At 40.2% G+C, this 20,322-nt stretch overlaps 1 protein-coding gene across 10 annotated transcripts in view; it reads left to right on the plus strand.

The window, feature by feature from the left end:
* GRIP1 (glutamate receptor interacting protein 1) overlaps positions 1 to 20,322 on the plus strand; it is a 900,266-nt gene that overhangs the window by 784,841 nt on the left and 95,103 nt on the right. For 6 of the 10 annotated variants that reach the window (XM_073620100.1, XM_073620096.1, XM_073620097.1 and 3 more), the window contains exons 8-10: positions 6,542 to 6,689; positions 9,735 to 9,904; positions 15,147 to 15,302. In XM_073620100.1, coding sequence (XP_073476201.1) covers positions 6,542 to 6,689; positions 9,735 to 9,904; positions 15,147 to 15,302 — 474 coding nt within the window. The remainder of the gene's footprint in view (positions 1 to 6,541; positions 6,690 to 9,734; positions 9,905 to 15,146; positions 15,303 to 20,322) is intronic. The other 4 variants (XM_073620102.1, XM_073620103.1, XM_073620105.1 and 1 more) reach the window with 1 other exon arrangement.

Here is a 20,322-nt window from a genome sequence, read left to right on the forward strand (position 1 = left end):
TAACTTCTCTGTCTTCCTAAATTCCAGTCAGCACATTCCTACAACATCTTGTGAAAGCTGTAAGAAAAAGTCCCATGACATAACTTGTTAATAGGAGATGTTTCTATAAACCCAGCACTGTCACTGACTTCACATTTCAGGGAAAACTTTAACTTTCCACATTATTGATCAGTGTCCTTGTTAGTCTACAGAAAGTGACAGAAAATGTACCCATCAAACAGAACATCCACAGCAACTGTACCCTTTAAAATGGATTGCTTGTGTAGTCACTGTAGATTTTTTGTGTGTGTTTGTTTTCTTTGACAAAGTTGTGTTTTCATGGTATTGGTAAAAATACATTTTAATAGTGTCCATTTAATCTAATGATAATTTAGCCTGCCTTGCATAACTAAATATATGTAAATCCAATCTCTAAAATGTAATTGAAACTTTACAGGTGCACATAATTTCAAAAGCAATTGTCAATGTTTTTGAATTTGCAGCTTTAATTAAGCTACGCATGGTGATGCTGCCATGAAGATGCTTTGTGCAAGGACTTCTGTTATAGAATAAAAGCAAACAATGCAACACTCAAAATCAGTGTAGGTCCTTTGTAGGTTTGTGATAAAATCCACAGTGGGTGTTCTGGCTCTGACTGCTCTCTCTCACACCAATACAGACAAAAATACAAAAAATAGAGCCAGCAACTCCAAACATCCTTGTGTCTTTATTGGTGCATAAAAAAAGTGAGTAAAAACATACAGGGGCTCACACGTTCCCGGCTTACAAGCCTTGATCACAGTGTGCTATAATCAAGGCTTATAACCCCGAACGTGTGAGCCCCTGTATGTTTTTACTCACTTTATCGCCGTTTCCCAGTTCTCAATTTCTCAGTCACGGACCTGTCACACTGTTTCCTAATTGAGGCTATACTTAATCCAAAAGAAGCAATCCCATTTTTCGATTTGTTACCTGAGGTGCCACATCCTCAAACATATGCAATAGCTAGAAAAACCTAACTAAGCTATGGGACTTTTAAGGTACCAATATGTCAAATCAATCAATTTTATTATATCCATTAAAAATTATTACATTAAAAACATTGTTACATCTTTCTTTGTTATGTACCCCCCACCCCCCTTTTTTCCTTTTTCTCATTTGTGTTATACTTTACCTTGAAAAAAAAAATCAATAAAAAAAAACCCATTCAACCTAAAAACATTGTTAGTCATGTTGCTGAAAGTATAAATAGCACCGCTCATTATATATACACCCCAGACAGCTCAACTACATATAAATAAACATAAACAAAGCAGTTGTCAAATTACAATGTGTTTCTCGGCCAATGCAGGCTACTTCAGGAAAAACTGGGGAGTTCCAACAGACTTAATTGCTATATATATAAAATATGTGCATCTAAAAGAAAAATTGAATATCATCAAAAAGTTAATTTATCTCAATAATTCAATTCAAAAAGTGAAACTCATATATTTTATATAGATGCATTACACACAGAGTGATATATTTCAAGCATTTCTTTCTTTTAAATTTTGATGATGGACCAACACCAGCAGATGACATGGCTCCTCAGATCATCACTGACTGTGGAAACTTCACACTGGACCTCATGCAACTTGGATTCTGTGCCTCTCCACTCTTCCTCCAGACTCTGGGACCTCTATTTCCAAATGAAATGCAAATTTTCCAAGTCCGTGATGATTTGGGGAGCCATGTCATCTGCTGGTGTTGGTCCACTGTGTGAGTCCAAATTCAGTGCGGCCCTCTAGCAGGAAATTCTAGAGCACTTCATGCTTCCCTCTGCTAACCAGCTTTATGGAGATGCCGATTTCATTTTCCAGCAGGACTTGGCACCTGCCCACACTGCCAAAAGTACCAATACCTGCAGGGGCGTAACTACCACCATAGCGACCCATGCGGGCGCTATGGGGCCCGCAGCCGAGTGGGGCCCAGTGAGGATAAGAGCACCGCCGGCACAGTCTCCCAGCCAGGGGAAGAGAGAGGAAAGGAAGAGGTGAGCTGTCCGTATCAGCAGAAAGCTGAATTGCCTGATGTAAGAGCTTTCATTAGAACTTCCAGTGTTCCCAGGGCTCACGTCACATAGCTCCACCTTTTGGCCCGGTGCCTTTGATAGACAGAACGCCGATCCAATGCGGGACATGTGACGTCATCAAAGGCGTCGGGCCAAGAGGTGGGGCTATGTGACGATGAGCCCCGGGAAGACAGGAAATTCAAATGAAAGCTATTACAGCGGGCAATCCCGCTCTCTGCTGATCTGGGTGGCTTGCCTCTTCCTCTGCATAGGTGGGGCTGTATGGGGCACAGGCAGACCAGGCTGTATTGGGCACAGGTCACGCTGCATTGGGCACAGGTCAGGCTGTATGTGGCACAGGTCACGCTGCATTGACACTAGGGCAGCTGTAGGGGGGGCTGTTTGCAGGGGGGCCCCATACAACATTTTGCTATGGGGCCCTGCTATTTCTAGTTACGCCCCTGAATACCTGGTTTAATGATCATAGTATCACTGTGCTTGATTGGCCAGCAAACTCGCCTGACCTAAACCCCATAGAGAAACTGTGGGATATTGTGAAGAGGAAGATAAGAGACACCAGACCCAACAATGTAGGTGAGCTGAAGTAAGTCAACATTTCTTTATGAACTTTTTGATGATTTTCAATTTCTTTGAGAATGTGATATATATATATATATATATATATATATATATATATATATATATATATATATATAATTATTGGTTGAACTAGATGGACGTGTGTCTTTTTTCAACCAGACTAACTATATATACATATCTTTTCACATAAACACCATTGCGATGACTGCCATTTTATTCTCTAGGGGCTCTGCTAAAGAAAAATATACTGTTTGGGGGCTCTAAGTAATTTTTTAGCAAAAAATACTGTTTTTTACTTGTAAACAAAAAGAGTCAGAAAAGGCCTGGTCTTAAAGATGCTTTTAGCACATATTGTTTTGTTTTGGATGGTTACATTGTATCACCAGATATTTACAAATCACTTGTAATTATACACCAACTCTTGAATGCATATTTTCGTTCTTGAGTTTGTTATTTATAATTTCTTTGAAAATTCATTTGTAGATTTACACAAAGCGCTGCACTGTGGGTCTACATAAGTTTGATTCGCTTTTTTTACACTTAAAGGTATTTTGAGTGCAGCAGCAGTGTGGTATAGTCTATTATTGAATACATTTTCACTAAGATGAAAGTGGTTTTATCATAGGTTCATATCTCTACGTTTCTGCGGCTCACATTTTGCGTTTCCAGCAAACAAAAGTGCATGCACTTTGTTCAAAATGCGGCCCGCAGGGAAATCACATGGTCATTTTGACATGCGATTTCCCTGCGGTTCCTGCACCCGAACTGCATTTTTACATTCAGAATGAATAGCAGCCCAGCACGTTTTCACTGCTTGTGGTTGCAGGTGCGGGAATTGCTGCGATTCCCGCAGCCACACACATAGGTGTTGAACCAAGCCTTAATGGCAATTAAAGAAAAAAATAAAAGTGTTATGTTCACATGCTCTGTGCAATGGTTTTGCACTGAGCAACCCCAAACCACTTCTTCTGGGGTCCCTCGCTGGTGATCTTGGCTCCTTCTCATCTGCGTCTGCCTCCATAGCAAGTGATTGTGCGAGCTCCATCCTGAGCCAGGCTATATGCATCCATTGACACACACAGCGTGGCTCGGTCCCACCCCCCACTCATTGCTCACAGGATTTGACAGACAGACGAATGAGCCAGTGCCCCCCCCAGGAAATATCAAAACAATATTTTTGCTAAAAATACACCAAATCATTATTACCAGACACAAACACAGCATAACTTACAAAATTCCTGCTAAATCTAAAGATAAAACTCTGTTGCGATAATAAATAAAGCTGTGCGTATGTTGTTGAGGTCTTGGGGTCATTTACATGGGCGCTGTGGCCTGTACAGTGTGATTCTGTGGTTTGTTTGTATAGCTGGAGCCACTTAGAGCTGTGTGCACCACCTGTCAAATGCTCTCTGAACTTGGATCACTCAGCAGATCAAAGCATATGCAAATTAACCCTTAATCATTTTTTACAATTTTTTTTTCAGATAATATTTTTCAGGGATCTAATATCAGCCACATGGTCTGCATTGTTTTCAGTGGACCAGGTGACTTCTACGGGTTGATTTACTAAAGGCAAATAGACTGTGGTTCTGTAAATGCAGTTGCACTCGCTTTTCTCAGAGGTTAGTTAGATTTAAACTGGACAGGTCTACAGAAACAAATTTTATATAAGATATTATCTTTATACTGTTGATATCTATTCTCAATGCACTTTGAAACAAACGTTGTCACTTTGCTATCATGTGAGAGATGGCGCGCATAGTAATTAAGCAGAAATGTTCATTTGCAATAATTGTTTTGTATAATCTGATTTTAGGAGGAACATGTGTTGTAGCATATTTATAACAGCACTGCTAGTAATTATTTTGGGTTTTCATTGCATTTGTAGAGGTTTTTTCATCTACTTTTTCCCTAGCTGATTAAAAGTTTATTTTATGTTAATTTGTGCTGCAACAATAATGAAGTTTGTGCAGTTAGCTAATAAATAGGTTTGAATATGAAATAAATTTTGCTATTGTGATTGAACTAGGCAACATATTAACGTGGTTTTAAAGGTAAAAGGCATTCTCTGCATTAATATAAAAAATATTGTATTAGTAGTCCTGCCCCCATCCCTGCCTCTGCCTAAATACTCACCTGAGCCCAGTTTTGATCCAGTGCTGTGCATGTCTACAGCAGCTCTTCTCCCTTCCCTGTGCCCTCGCTAGCTTGGCTGGGAGCAGCGGGAGCCATTGGCTCCTGCTGCTGCCAGTCAAAACCTGTGAGCGGGGGTGGGGCCAAGCCATACTGTTTGAATAGATGCAAACAAGCCTGGCTTGGGATCGAGCCCCCTCCTATGGGGGCACTTGGCGGGGGGGAAGAGCCAGGAGTACTGGCAGGGGACCCCAGAAGAGGAGGATCAGGACTGCTCTGTGCAAAATTATTGAACAAAGCAGGTAAGTATGATGTGTATTTAATTAAAAACATATAAAGCTTTACAATCACTTTAATACTGACACCATTTTTTAGCATTATTTTGATCATTTTAACCTTTGCCATTAAAAGTCCTCTTACTGAAATGCATGTTCTATCCCATTATCTTCCCTAACCTGAACCTATGTTACTTAAAGTGAACTAATTAACGTGAAAATGGAGAATTAAAATTATGAAAAAATACATGAAATACATGTAACTGCATTTTAGAGCAATTGGCAGATTATGGATATGAGCAAGTAATATGCAGATTTTTACCTGTGAAGTGCACTCGTGGAGTGTGGCCCTGGACCTGTCCCTTCTCTCCTCCTAGGTCTTCTCATTGTTCAGTGAGGTCACCTACCACAATAAATGCCCATTAAAGTGGTTGTAAACTTTTATTATAAACCAACAGGTAAGGTTGCAATAAGACTATAAATTGGTGAATGAGCAGTAGCTCTGCATTCAGGACACACAGATTGTGCTGTGAATGCAGAGCGCACCGTGTCGCAGGCGTGACATTATTGCGGCCTGACCTTTCAAATGGCTGGAGAGTGCAAACCCAGAAGGTAGAATGGTTGAAGATGGAAACACTGGAAGCAGTGACAGCTCAGTGCTAGAGAGGGCTCCATTTAAAAAGGAAGTCTGTGATACAGTGCAACTTATTTTTTTTTTTTTTAATCAGAAGGCAATCTAGCACTTTATAGAATTATCTTGCAGATCCCTTTAAAAAAATGGTAGCGTTTACTAGCACTTTAAGGAAGACTGAGATTTCCACATATGATTTTTTTATGACTTTTTAAGTTTGAATTGCTCAGACTGCTCAATATGATTGTGTGCACTAAAATGCGTTTAGGTGTATTTGTTCCTGAAAATGTGTGCTTGATAAATGGCTACACAAATATTGTGCGACCTAAAACATTGCAACAGCCGCCATGCTTTTCTCTGCTTTTAGAAGATATATAATGTTTTGGGGTTCAAAGTAATTTTCTAACAAATGAATGCAGATTTTAACATGTATGTGAGCAATGTCAAAATTGGCCTGGGCAGCAAGTGGTTAAACGTTGAGTAAAACATGGATAGCCTGGATGAAGAAGTATGTGTCCTACAATTTGATCCACTTAGGGCATCTCACACGTCTTGCAGCATTTTAAAAACAAGACCTGGAAGCAACCATCAGAAATCTAAAGTCAAAAAACAAAGAGCAGAGATTGCCACTTACAGTTGAATACTATTATACTTCTGTTTCAAGAAAAGACAATTTGTAGTTTTGATTGTAAAAATGTTCTTTTATGCAGCAAGCATAAAGTGCCATTTGGGAAAAGGAAACTGTCGCATTTATCTGATTACAAACAAAAGGAAAGCCATTTTAAAAATTGAGTAAATGTTTGCCTGTGTTTTGTCATGACTAACTTTATTGAAAATGGCTTTTTTTTTTACTAATATTTTGTTATTTTTCAGATTCAGTGTCTACAGCTTCTGGTCCACTTCTAGTTGAAGTTGCCAAAACTCCAGGCTCCAACCTTGGAGTAGCACTAACTACCTCGATGTACTGCAACAAACAGGTCATTGTCATTGACAAGATTAAACCTGCAAGTATTGCTGACAGGTATGGAGTTGGTATGATTTAATCTAAATATTTTCTGCTCTTTAGTACCCTTGGATCTGAAATATTTTATTATTTGAGCATGAAAAAACATTTTAGAGCCAGTTTACAATATTATGTGCTGTGGGAAACCTGCAATCCATGCGCAATTCCTGCGCTATGTTCAAAACGCACTGCAGTTGCTATCTGCAGCAAGTGTCATTATTAGGTTAATGATGTCACAAATGTAGTACAGAAGCACCATGTGATGTGACCTGTTTTATTGCTTTTGGTGCTGCTCAAAGTAGAGGTGAAAGCATATCTTTGTGTCCCAGAGCATGGGGTGTAGGCTTATCCTGACACCAGTCCAGATGGCTAGTAAATGTAAAGAAGAAAGGATCACTGCTACTCCTGATTCCTGACCAGCCCAGGCGATTAAAAGCTAAGGAGCGGCCTCAGCTTACATGTCTCCACCTAGCCACTCACCCTTTGTAGTTTGGAGACATGTAGGCTGAGGCCGCTCCTTATCGTTCACCTGGACTGGTCGGGAGTAGCGGCGATCCTTTCCTATTTACATTTACTACCATGTGGTGCGGTGCTTATTGTGCTGTGTGTTTTTAGCCCATTCAAAATGAATGGGCTGAAATCGCACTGCATGTGAATTGCACAGAAATGTACAGCACGTTCCTTTGTAATTCCCAGTATGAACAGGCTCTTAAGATATTGTAACATAAGTGGAAAGTGATGATGAAACTGTCAGCTCTTCTACATTTATACAGTTTTTCCTATGTAAAATGTAACCATTTGTTATTGCAACTGAAAAAAGACAGTGGTTGTCCTGAAAGACCTCTAAATTGAATTTCTGGCTGATGCACGATACACCACATTGCTTGTTGCAAATTAAATGCTTGAGCTACAAGGAAATTTAAATCTAATGTTTCCTCAGAACATAACACAGATTGCTTACATAAAGTGTAGTGTATTTTCAGTGAGCTCATAATAATTTGCATTATTATAGCAGTGTTTAGTGTACATTTGATGTGACTCACATTACAAGCTTGGTTCTCTATGGTTTTGTTACTGTATGTAGGAATGAGATTTGTTGATCATCCCTCCCCCTCCCCCTCTCACACACACACACACACACACACACACACACACACACACACACACACACACACACACACACACACACACACACACACACACACACTATGTACTGTACATAACATTGCAAATGATGCATAAAAACAATGTGGTAGAGTTACTAAAGACACATAGGCTGTTCACTTTGTCCCGGTCCTGCATGTGAGTCAAGAACCTTTGATTGTAAACTCAGAGTAGGGACTGATGTGAATGTACAATATATGTAAAAAGCGCTGCATAGACTTGGCTGTACCATATTAATACCTTTAATAGATAATGCACATTAAGAATGTATTTGAGTATGTAGCATAACCTACAGTTAGGGAAGAAAGTATTTGATCTCCTGCTGATTTTTTACATTTGCCCACTGACAAAGAAATTCTCAGTCTATAATTTTAATGGTAGGTTTATTTTAACAGTGACAGACAGAATAACAACTAAAATATCCAGAAAAACGCATTTTGAAAAAGTTATAAATTGATTTGCATTTTAATGCGTGAAAAAAGTATTTGATCCCCTATCAATCAGCAAGATTTCTGGCTCCCATGTGTCTTCTATACCGGTAATGAGCTGAAATTAAAAGCACACTCTTAAAGGGAGTGCTCCTAAACTCAGCTTGTTACCTGTATAAAAGACATCTGTCCACAGAAGCATAGATATAAGTGACCTTCGCGCTACTTGGAGTGTAACTGTCTCTCTAAAAATTAATAAAAGGATGTGTCTAAATAATGCAGCAAAATCTATTCGTGTTCACAATAACACAACACTAAAACCAAAGGTAAACATAAAGTGATTTTGCGCAAAATAATTCTCTACATAAATTTAAGTAACGCAATAAAACTAATGAATAAATAAAGGAGAGTGAAAATCATCAAGCGAATAAAGTGCCACTGTGCAATTAATAATGAGTATACAACAGTCCACAGAAGAAATCAGTAAGATTCCAATCTCTCCACCATGGCCAAGACCAAAGAGCTGTCCAAGGATGGCTGGGACAAGATTGTAGACCTACACAATGCTGGAATGGGCTACAAGACCATCGCAAAGCAGCTTGGTGAGAGGGTGACAACAGTTGGTGCTATTATTCGCAAATGGAAGAAACACAAAATAACTGTCAATCTCCCTCGGTCTAGGGCTCCATGCAAGGTTTCACCTCGTGAAGTTTCAATGATCATGAGAACGGTGAGGAATCAGCCCAGAACTACACGGGAGAATCTTGTCAATAATCTCAAGGCAGCTGGGACCATATTCACAAAGAAAACAATTGGTAACACACTACGCCGTGAAGGACTGAAATCCTGCACGGCCCGCAAGGTCCCCCTGCTCAAGAAAGCACATGTACAGGTTGTCTGAAGTTTGGTAATGAACATCTGAATGATTCAGGGGAGAACTGGGTGAAATTCTTGTGGTCAGATGGGACCAAAATCAAGCTCTTTGGCATCAACTCAACTCGCCGTGTTTAGAGGAAAAATGCTGTCTATGAAAATATGTGGAGGGATCTGAAAGTTTGAGTTACCAAACATCAGCCTGGAAACCTTAATGACTTGGAGAGGATCTGCAAAGAGGAGTGGGACAAAATCCCGCCTGAGATGTGTGCAAATCCGGTGGCCAACTACAAGCAACGTCTGACCTGTGTGATTGCCAACAAAGGTTTTGCCACAAAGTACCAAGTCAAATACTTATTTCACTCATTAAAATACAAATCATTTTATAACTTTTTTTCTGGATTTTTTTGTTGTTCTGTGTCTCACTGTTAAAATAAACCTACCATTAAAATTGTAGACTGATCATTTCTTTGTCAGTGGGCAAATGTACAAAATCAGCAGGGGATCAAATACTTTTTTTCCCTCACTGTACATTCATGCATTGACACCTTTGAAACCAAGGCAATGACTGTTAATTTGTTATGGCTTCTTCTTTCAGGTGTGGTGCTCTTCATGTTGGAGACCACATTCTATCGGTAGATGGCACAAGTATGGAATACTGCACGTTAGCAGAAGCCACACAGCTATTAGCCAGCACCTCTGAACATGTGAAATTAGAAATTCTTCCATACCATCAGACCCGACTGGCACTAAAAGGGCCGGATCACGGTAAGATAATTCCTGCTGCTGTAACCTTTAATGTATGCATTATGCGTTTTCCATTATGGACTGTCATTACTGGAATGGTTCATATTTTACTGGAAGGCCAACAAATCTTGAGTCATTTTATAGCATTATTACCTTGCATTTACTGAAATGGGGAAAAAACATGTGCTTTGAAGGCATTGTAAACTGATGAGTTGTATCTGAGATCTACAGTATGTCACTGCCATAAATTACTGTAAGGATAGAACACCACCATAAAAGTAAAGAAGAGCATTAAAGGAACAAAGACTTCTAATGGAAAATGTTTTCTGTACACTACATACTAACAGATTTTAATTCTGTGGCCATTAGAAGGGAATCCCTTGATTTTATATGTAATGTTTTCTGCTCTGCTTCACTCCTTGTCTTCTAGGGTAATCATAAAATCATGCATCTCAATCCTACAGTGCAGGACACAGGATTTCTATTCATAGACCATGTGAATCTACCTTCTGGTGATTGGAGAAAAAAACTTGCGTGGGCCCCCCAAAGAGAACACCATATAACCCCACCCACTTCATGAGACTTTAGTTTTTTGCTAGTGTTTTTCTATTTGCAAAACTGAGTTCCTTTTTTTCCTGCCTGTGAGCCTTTGTACAGGGCTCCCTGCTTTCCACTCCACCATTGCTAGGTGAATTAAGCAACTCACTTCCAGGGCATAAGTCCTGAAGGAAAGGGTTCCTCCTTTCCCTATCAGAGCCTATTCCACTACCTTTGGTCTTTGCAGCATCAAGCATCTGCTTCCCAGATTTGCAAGGCCACCACCTAGTCATCTGTTCACATGTTCTCCCAAGTTTTACCAGGTGAATTTTCAAGCCTCGGCTGATGCAACCTTCAGCCGCAAGGTACTTTGAGCTGTTATCTGAGTGTTTTTGTTTTGGTACCTTAACCCCTGTTTTCTTGTTGGCATGTTGGAATTTCTGTTTGCTATGTTGTTGCCCACCCCTCAATTGTTTGCTTGTGTCTTCATCTTTTCTTTAGCTTGCTAACAAAAAAATTAAATCTCATATAATGTGCTGGTAATATGGTGTACTCTGGGCAGCCCTAGCAAGTTTTTTTTGCCAGTGTCCAGTCATCTGAAAGCTGCATATTAACAGATTCACAGATGATATGTTTAACCACTTCAGCCCCTGAATGATTTACCCCCTTAACAAACAGGCCATTTTTTGTGATACGGCATTGTTGCTTTAACTGATAATTGCGCGGTCGTGCGACGTTGTACCGAAACAAAATGTATGTCTTTTTTTCCCACAAATAGAGCTTACTTTTGGTGGTATTTGATCACCTCTGCAGTTTTTATTTTTTGCGCTATAAGCAAAAAAAGACCCGACAATTTTGAAAAATAGACAATATTTTTTTACTTTTTGCTATAATAAATATGCCCCCCCAAAAAAATTAAATAAAAACATTTCTTCAGTTTAGGTCAATATATTTTTTTTATTTCAGGTACTTATATACCCTCAAGGAGCTTACAATCTAAGGTCCCTAACTCACATTCATACATACTAGGGACAATTTAGACAGGATCCAATTAACCTACCAGCATGTCTTTGGGAATGTGGGAGGAAACCGGAGTACCCGGAGGAAACCCACGCAGGCACAGGGAGGAACATGCAAACTCCAGGCAGGTAGTGTCCTGGTTGAGATTCGAACCAGTGACCCTTCCTACTGCTAGGCGAGAGTGCTACCCACTACACCACTGTGCCGCCCATATATATATATATATATATATATATATATATATATATATATATATATATATATATATATATTGCCGCCCATATATATATATATTATAATATATATTCCTCTACATACTTTTGACTTTTTTTTTAGGACCAGTGACATTTATACAGCAATCAGTGCTATAAAAATGTACTGTATAAATGACACTGGCAGGAAAACGGTTAACACTAGGGGGCGATCAAGGGGTTAAATGTGTTCCCTGGGAGGTGTTTCTAACTGGGGGGGAGAGTGGACTGACAGGGGAGTACAGAGAGATCGCTGTTCCAAATCACTATGAACAGACGATCACACTGTACTCCCCTGACAGAACTGAGATCCGTTTGTTTACATTGACAGATCTCCATTCTGGCTGTCTGTGGAGCGATCGTGGGTGGCTGGCGAACATCGCAGCCGCCGGTCACGCCCATCGGCTCCGGCGCGCCCACTGTATCTATTGCGGGAAGTGACGTACACCTACGGTATTTTGCGCAATAGAGCCGACCTGCCGCAGTATAACTACGACTGCTGGTCGGCAAGTGGTTAAAAGCCAGCTCCGCTAACCCACTAACAGCGATATTTCAGTTTTGCTTGGATGCTGACAGTTTGGATCATGTGCCCGGCTGTTGACGTATCCCCACAATAAATATATGCTTTACCAAAATGTCACAGCCACTAAAAAGCCAAAGTCAGTGTCATGCCTTACCATGTAAATTGTCTATATTTTATTATAAAGACATCTATATCTCTATTGAGGTCCTTTGCACTCTAACCCACATTTAATTTCTTCAAGCAGCCAACACATCTTCTAAACTGTAATATAACAAAATATATATTAATAAAAGTTCAGGGCCAACCCAGCTGTAAGACTCCTTTCACACTAGGGCGGTTTGCAGGTGCTATTGCGCTAAAATAGTGCCTGCAAACCGACCCGAAAAAGCCGCTGCTGTGTCTCCATTGTGAAAGCCTGAGGGCTTTCACACTGGAGCGGTGCGCTAGCAGGATGGGAAAAAATCCCTGCTAGCAGCATACTGCCGGCAAAGCGCCTCTGCAGTGTTTTTTAGCCCTTTCTCGGCCACTAGAGGGGGGTGAAACCGAATACCGCCGCTAAAGCGACTGTAAAGCGCCGCTAATAACAGTGGCGCTTTACCGCCGACACACCTCCCGCCCCAGTGTGAAAGGGGCCTAAGTGAATAACACATTTGGCCTTGTAGAAAGGGGTTAGATGCAGATAACCGAATTGGAATGGTCATACTGAAAGATTACTCCATATGGCTACACAGCCCATTTGAAATTTTTATCTAAAACTTCTCAATTTCTCAGAAGATTACAAAGGGTCCTTCATTGCCACATGGCAACCCGGAGACACAGAATGTCCCCATAAATCTAATTTCTTGTTAGTGTGATCAGCTAACTGCTTTTCTCTGATCTCTGCACTGAGATATGAGTCATATTTTAGGCATCTCCTGCAATAGAAATGTTAGCAAGATATTCTGTAAGACTTATTCACTTCTAAAAGGATGTAAACCCTGCACTAAACCACTTCATTACCACACAATTTCACTAGCTAGCTGTAATAGAGGCAGATCCTCCCATTCAAAACATTTAGAATTAGGTTCAAGGAAGGGCTTGGGGAAACAGAAATTCTACATCTGCTAGTTTAAAAGTATGTACTAGTGTTTGACAGCCAAATGTCTATGGAAGACCCCAGTAAGGGAATGTTTGTAAATTTATTCTTGTTAGTTCTGACCCAAAACACAGTAGTTGCCTCTTGGCTGAGGAGAAGACACAAGTGCCCCTGGCATTGTTAGTAAACTATTGGCAAAGTGCATTATGTCATAATGCTGTCAGCAGGGTGACATAGCAAGTAGTTACACTGCACTGTGTATCTTGTGTGTGAAGTTCCTGCAAGGCAGGAGTTTTTAGAATTCTCTGTTGCTTTGTCCTGATTGTTTCTTTGTCCTGATTGTTTCTTTGCTACTTTTGCATCCCCTCTTCCCCTTATGTGACTGGGCTTGTTTTTGTCCTTTTGATCTGCTGGGATTCATAGCCTTCAAGCTGAGCAGAAAAACGTTTCTGCAAGTAACGCCGGCTGTGAATTTAAAAACAAATTATTCATACATCCAGAATTCACATTGTAGTTTAACATTAGTTATTCAATTTTCTTTTTCCAAAGATTTAGCTTAGACTAATAAATCCATGTATCTGCATTATACAAAAGAGCCTATCTAAAATGTGTAATTCTTAAATATTTTTGGAATATGTTGTTTATATGTTAATGTTTAAGGCACCACACTTTCACTTGAAAATCCACAATGTTTCTTGTATTTTTTACTACTACGTAAAAGAGTCTACAATGTACTGGCTGTCTATAATATATTAGTGCAATAAGCATGAGATACTCTGTAACATACCTTAAGAATATATAGATATCAAGCTGCTTGTATACTTGGGTGCCTTCTTACTTATTTTTTCTCTCCAGGAGAGACGCATTGTGCCTAATAACTGTACAGATAACAATATTTCTATAAGGGACTGATCTGGTATCCACGCGTTCACTAGGTTACACAGAGGGCAAATCTTACCTTACCTTTTCTGATGGTTTCCATTCTTAATAAGCTGAAGAGGTGCTTGTGTGCATGTAGCCAATAAGGTAATATGGTAAAGAAAGTAGAGATTACAAGGAAAAACTTATTTCAACAATGATCTATGCATTTCTATTGCCAGAGTAATGTGGGCTAGATAAGCCACTTTATGCCAATCACCAATTTCAGGATGCTGACGAAATTCCAAATTTCTATTCAATGTGATCAATTTGTCATTGGATTAGTTCATCAAAAAAAAAAAGATGACCAAATACCATGATTTTACTCAAACGTGTTCAGCCCCTTTCGCATTGGTCTGCTGCTGTTTCTTCACGTGGGTGCAACACAGCGTACCTAAGGTTTTCATGTGAGTTACACACGCTTTGCCATAGACTTACATTAGATCAGGTGGTTTTGGTGCACTTTCAGAAAACTCAATCTAATGGAAGTCTATGGCAAAACGTGGGTAACCTGCATGAAAACCGTGGGAACATGGCTCTGTACCCACGCTGCTGGGAAACCACAGCAGACCACTGGGGACGAAATGATGAGTTCTAATAAACTCACCTGTAAAAAGATCTGGTCATCCCTAGGTTGGGTTCTCAACCAACTCTACCTTGTCATAGCACTTTCCATTGTTTTACCAAATAATTAATGTTCTATTTTACAAATATGGGCCTTGAACCATTTTGAACTGGAATGGTGATATAAATTAAATGGTGTATAAGTTATCTCTGGCCCAACCTCCCCTTAAACTCTGCTTTCTGCAGCTAGACCATATTTCTTTGGTTTTACTTGCTAACTGCTCTCATTTCCACTTTTGTTCATTAAAATTCAGTTACCTTTCCCTTTTCTCTGGTTTTCTTTTCTGATTTCTTGTCATCCCTTCATGTGGGCAGTAAAGGTTCAAAGGAGCAGCGAAAAGCCACCTTCATGGGACAGCTCTGCCAACAGCCACCGTCGCCTCACCTGCCAACATTATAACACCTACCACCCTGACCATTCCAGGACGTCAGCCATGAAATGCCAGAAACCACCTCCTCAAAAACTCCTTCGTAATGTTCCACCCTTGCTTTCTGCCTCTTTTGTTAATCCTTTGCTCTCTTACTCATGCTCTTCCCATTCCAGGCATTAAAGCATTTCTTTTATTTGTCATCCTTCCCTACTAACATTAGAAGTGTATCTATTAGCCAGATTCACACATACGCTGGATTATAAAATATGCATTCTCTGATCTGTAATTTAATAAATCATATGCTGCTAACCCCAAGAATCAGGCACATTTAAAATGTCCATCATTCCCCCTGCAAATGTTATTTTTCTTATGAAGTACAAATATCTCAGAATTGACATACAAAAATACTGAAGATGAAAACTTTAGTGCTTTCCTTTCGCCAGTAAGGGCAGGAGGGCCTTGAGTGTAGATGCTCATATTGACATGCAGCTTTAACTAACAAGCCTGTATGTGGTCGCATCTCAGATCTCATTAATGTAGGTAGCACTAGTGTTTTACATCAAATAAATTACTCCTTAGACATGAAGTGCAAATCAGATGCAAACATTATTTACCTGTGTGAATCAAGTCTGAAAATGTTCAGTGAAAAGTGCTTAGTAAATTGGCATGGCAGGTGCATTAGTGAGAGCTCTAACGATTTATGATTGAGAACATCTCTGCTAGTTAGCATTATATGAAGAGGAAATTAATAAAAAAACAAGCATAATAACCTTGTTCACATTTTAAATAAGAACATTTTTATATATATTTATGTATGCGTTTGATTTTACATGTACTTTACATACACACACATATATATATATATATATATATATATATATATATATATCTAGATATAGATATATATATATATCTATATCTAGATATATATATATATATATGTGTATATATATATATATATATCTAGATTTATATAATAATCATGTTTTGTATAGTGTTGGATAAAGTGAAAAATCAGAACCCTCATCATTATTTTATGTGAGGAGATTCACCCTCAAGTTTTGTCCTCCTGACCAATGTTACTTGGATGGAAAGCAAAGAAAAAAAAATAAATTTTACATTTGTCGCTGGGACAGGGTGAACTTAGGGTAAATATTAAAGAAGACAGATTGTAACCCTTCTGCACATGATCCAAAACGAAAAAAAAGGTACACATGTAAAATGCAGGCATACATATTGATGTATATGTGAATTTAAAACAAAACCTTTTAAAGCGCAAAGATCTATCAAAACAAGTCTAAATTTACCATCAAGTATTAGTGCCTTGTGCTGTGTTTGTGAATAATTTATTGAGTTCAGTGCACATTTTAAAGTGGTTGTAAACCTCACACATGAAAAAATGATCAAATTACATAATTTTACTAGCCTGAATCCAAAGTACTCTGCTGTCCAATCCCTTTCTATTTGCATGAGTCACTAATAGAACTGTAATCATGGTATACACATACCAAAATTTGCCCAGTTTAGCAGGAACCGTAGAAGCTGTCTGTTCAACAGAAGCTGGTCTAACGACTGGCTTTTGTTAAATGGTCATCCAGGAAAAGCCGTATTTGATCCGCGTTTGCAGCCAATAGCTGCAAGTGCTAATCTGTGTATTGTGACTGGGGGAGCCCCTGCTGTCATAATACAAAGATACAGCAGGGAAGATCCCTACATCAACATTGCTTGTGTTGATGCGAGGATCTGTCAGGTTTTTCTGTTCAACCCATAGGTTGAACAAAAAAAAACTTTACCTGTTTGCCCAGCTTATGTCGACACCTCAGCTACCAGAATGTCAGCCCACCCACCCTCATGGAGCTCTGTGCTGCATCTCTGTAGTGTGTGTGACATTAGTTCCCCGACCCCTGTTTTCTGAGGCTGAGAAAAATCCTTTGATCTGTAAGTTTTCAAACCACCTACAGGACAAATGGCTGTAGATAAACAGGTACAACTTATTTATTTCATTTCTGTGTATCACCTAAGGCTAGTTACTTCACTGGATATATGTAAGGGTTTACAACCACTTTAAGGGGCCTATTCACTGCATGAATATGCAAATCAAGTTGAAGTTGCATCTATGCCAATGTGTCTACTTCACATCTGTGTGCAGCAGCTTAGCACACTTTCCAAACATGGGGTATGCAGCGTTTTTTGTTTGTGAACTCGTTTAATGAATTCCCTTTAAAATGAGTGGTAAACAAACAAACAACATGCATCGTGTATGTGTGTGCGATTGTAGAGCATCTGTAACATAGAAAATCTCTAATAAAAACATACAATATACAGAAAAACGGTTTAAAAGCATACAGAAACACATTCAGTATCTCTTTGATATGTATAGATGTGAAAGGGCTCTTACTATTTGCACTTTGCTACTATCTGTAAAAGGGTTTCCTGCCTGAACCACTTATGTCTGCATGTTGACGTTTGTCAGAAGCAATGTGATCGTTGAAGCCGAACACCAGGCAAACAGCTAAATACGTATATGTATATAGGAATAAATTACTGCGCCACCTAAAAGGGATGAGCTGCCAACACAATAAGACTAATTGTAAAGGTGTATGTGGATAAATGTGTAGCGCTAAAAGTATTTGTCGTGACAACCTGGCAATGATACCAGGCAGGTAATTATACAATCAAAAGACCATAAGTGAATATACAAAAGTACAGATCTGTGTATGAATAGAAGATGAGCAATCTAAGAAACACAGTGATGTGTGACTAGTGCCAAGTACATATGAATATGTGTAAAGAAAAAAAACCTAAAACGCATGATCTCTAGGTATAAGTGAAAAATTGGCAATCTAAATAACACAATGATGTGTAACTAGTGCCAAATATGTGCACAAAAGCATGGAAAACACAGAAAAAAAATTATTCAATTTGTGACATAGGAAAATATTACACAGGAAAATATTATATAGCCCACATGGAAATGTCACTATCATGTGCACAAATGTAAAACAAAACAAAAAATGTTTCTCAATAAAAACAAAAATGTTTATGGGTAAGTGATACAGTGTGAAAAAGGAGATCAGTCCACCAAATGGAAACAAAGAAATAATAAGTCCATGTAAATGGGGCACCAAGATGAAATCTCAGTGCAGACTCAAACGAAATGGCAATGCTTCATTCAGATGTATGACAATCAGAACATTTCAGCAATTTAAACAACACCAGGGGTTGTGCCTCCACCGTCTGGGGATAGGGGGATTTGGTACTCTTACCCTGAGTAGTGGATCCACACACCAGCGGCGGTAATTCGTACAAGCATGGTTGCAAATACGGTTTGCAGGGGGGATACACTCCGGCTCCTTCTCTGATGACCAATGGATGAAATGCAAGTAGTCACCAGCCACACTTCTCCAGGCAGCTTCAGAGATCTCGGGGCGGTTGGGAGGACCGGACTTGATATGAGCAGATCGTTCAGGGGTTACAGCGCTATGGAACCGTGCTGACTGAGCACATTGCCTGACCGGAGATCTCTGAAGCCGCCTGGAGAAGTGTGGCTGGTGACTACTTGCATTCCTGATCTTTACATCCATTGGTCATCAGAGAAGGAGCCGGAGTGTATCCCCCCTGGAGTCTGATCCCTTCCAAATTGTGTTTGCATCCACGCTTGTACAATTTACCTCCGCTGGAGTGTGGATCCACTAGTCAGGGTAAGAGTACCGAGTCCCCCTATCCCCAGACGGTGGAGGCACAACCCCTGGTGTTAAAATTGCTGGAAAGTTCTGATTATCATACATCTGAATGAAGCATTGCCATTCCATTTGAGACTGCATTGTGATTTCATCTTGGTGCCCCATTTACATGGACTTATTATTTCCTTGTTTTCATTTGGTGGACTGATCTCCCTTTTCACACTGTATCACTTACCCATAAACATTTTTGTTTTTTATTGAGAAACCGTTTTTTTTTTTTTTTGTTACATTTGTGCACATGATAGTGACATTTCCATGCGGGCTATATAATATTTTCCTGTGTAATATTTTCCTATGTCACAAATTTAATAATTTTTTTCTGTGTGTTTTCCATGCTTTTGTGCAAATATTTGACACTAGTTACACGTCATTGTGTTATTAAGATTGCCCATTTTTCACTTCTACCTAGATCTCATATGTTTAAAGGCCCGTACAGACGATCGGACTTTTTGACAACAAACATGCAAATGAGCTGTTTTGGAGCAACATCCGACCGTGTGTACGATCCATCGGACAAACTTTTTCTGTTTTTATCGGACTTTTGTTGGCTGTGCGAACGCACAAACTTTCCGGCAGCAAAAGTCCGATGGAGCAAAGTCCGATCTTGTGTACACAAAACCATTGGACTTTTGTACAAACTACAGTACGCAGCCGCGAGAATGTTTCCAGCGCGATCCCATAGCGCTGGTTCTCGGCGGCAGCGTACTGTACATCTTGCGCTGGCTGCAATAGGAAAGACACATTTTCCTATTGCAGTGAACGCGAGAGGGAATTCCCCTCTGGGAGCATACCAGGCCCTTGGGGCCCCCCAAAGTCCATACCAGACCCTTCTCTGAGCACTCAGCCCGGCCGGTCAGGAAAGGGGGTGGGGACGAGCGAGCGCCCCCCCTCCTGAACCATACCAGGCCGCATGCCCTCAACATGGGGGGTGGGTGCTTTGGGGAAGGGGGGCGCCGTGCGGGCCCCCCACCCCAAAGCACCTTGTCCCCATGTTGTTAAGGACAAGGGCCTCTTCCCGACAACCGTGGGGCTTATTGGATTCCAGAAGCCCCCCAGATTCCCGGAGCTTTAAAAACCTGTGTAGTGTGTTTTTTTTATTGACGCTTTTTCCCCTAGGTGAATGGGTAGGGGTACGATGTACCCCATACTCATTCACATAGGGTGGGGGGCCGGGATGTGGGGGGCTCCCTTATTAAAAAGGGCTCCCGGATTCCGATAAGCCCCCCTGCCCACAGACCCCGACACCCAACGGCCAGGGTTGTCGGGCAGAGGCTCTTGTCCTCATCAACATGGGGACAAGGTGCTTTGGGGTGGGGGGGCCACAGGGCGCGCCCCTCCCCCAAAGCACCCACCCCCCATGTTGAGGGCATGTGGCTT

The sequence above is a fragment of the Aquarana catesbeiana genome, linkage group LG03 (genome assembly GCF_042186555.1).
Source record: "Aquarana catesbeiana isolate 2022-GZ linkage group LG03, ASM4218655v1, whole genome shotgun sequence".
Lineage (NCBI taxonomy): Eukaryota > Metazoa > Chordata > Amphibia > Anura > Ranidae > Aquarana > Aquarana catesbeiana.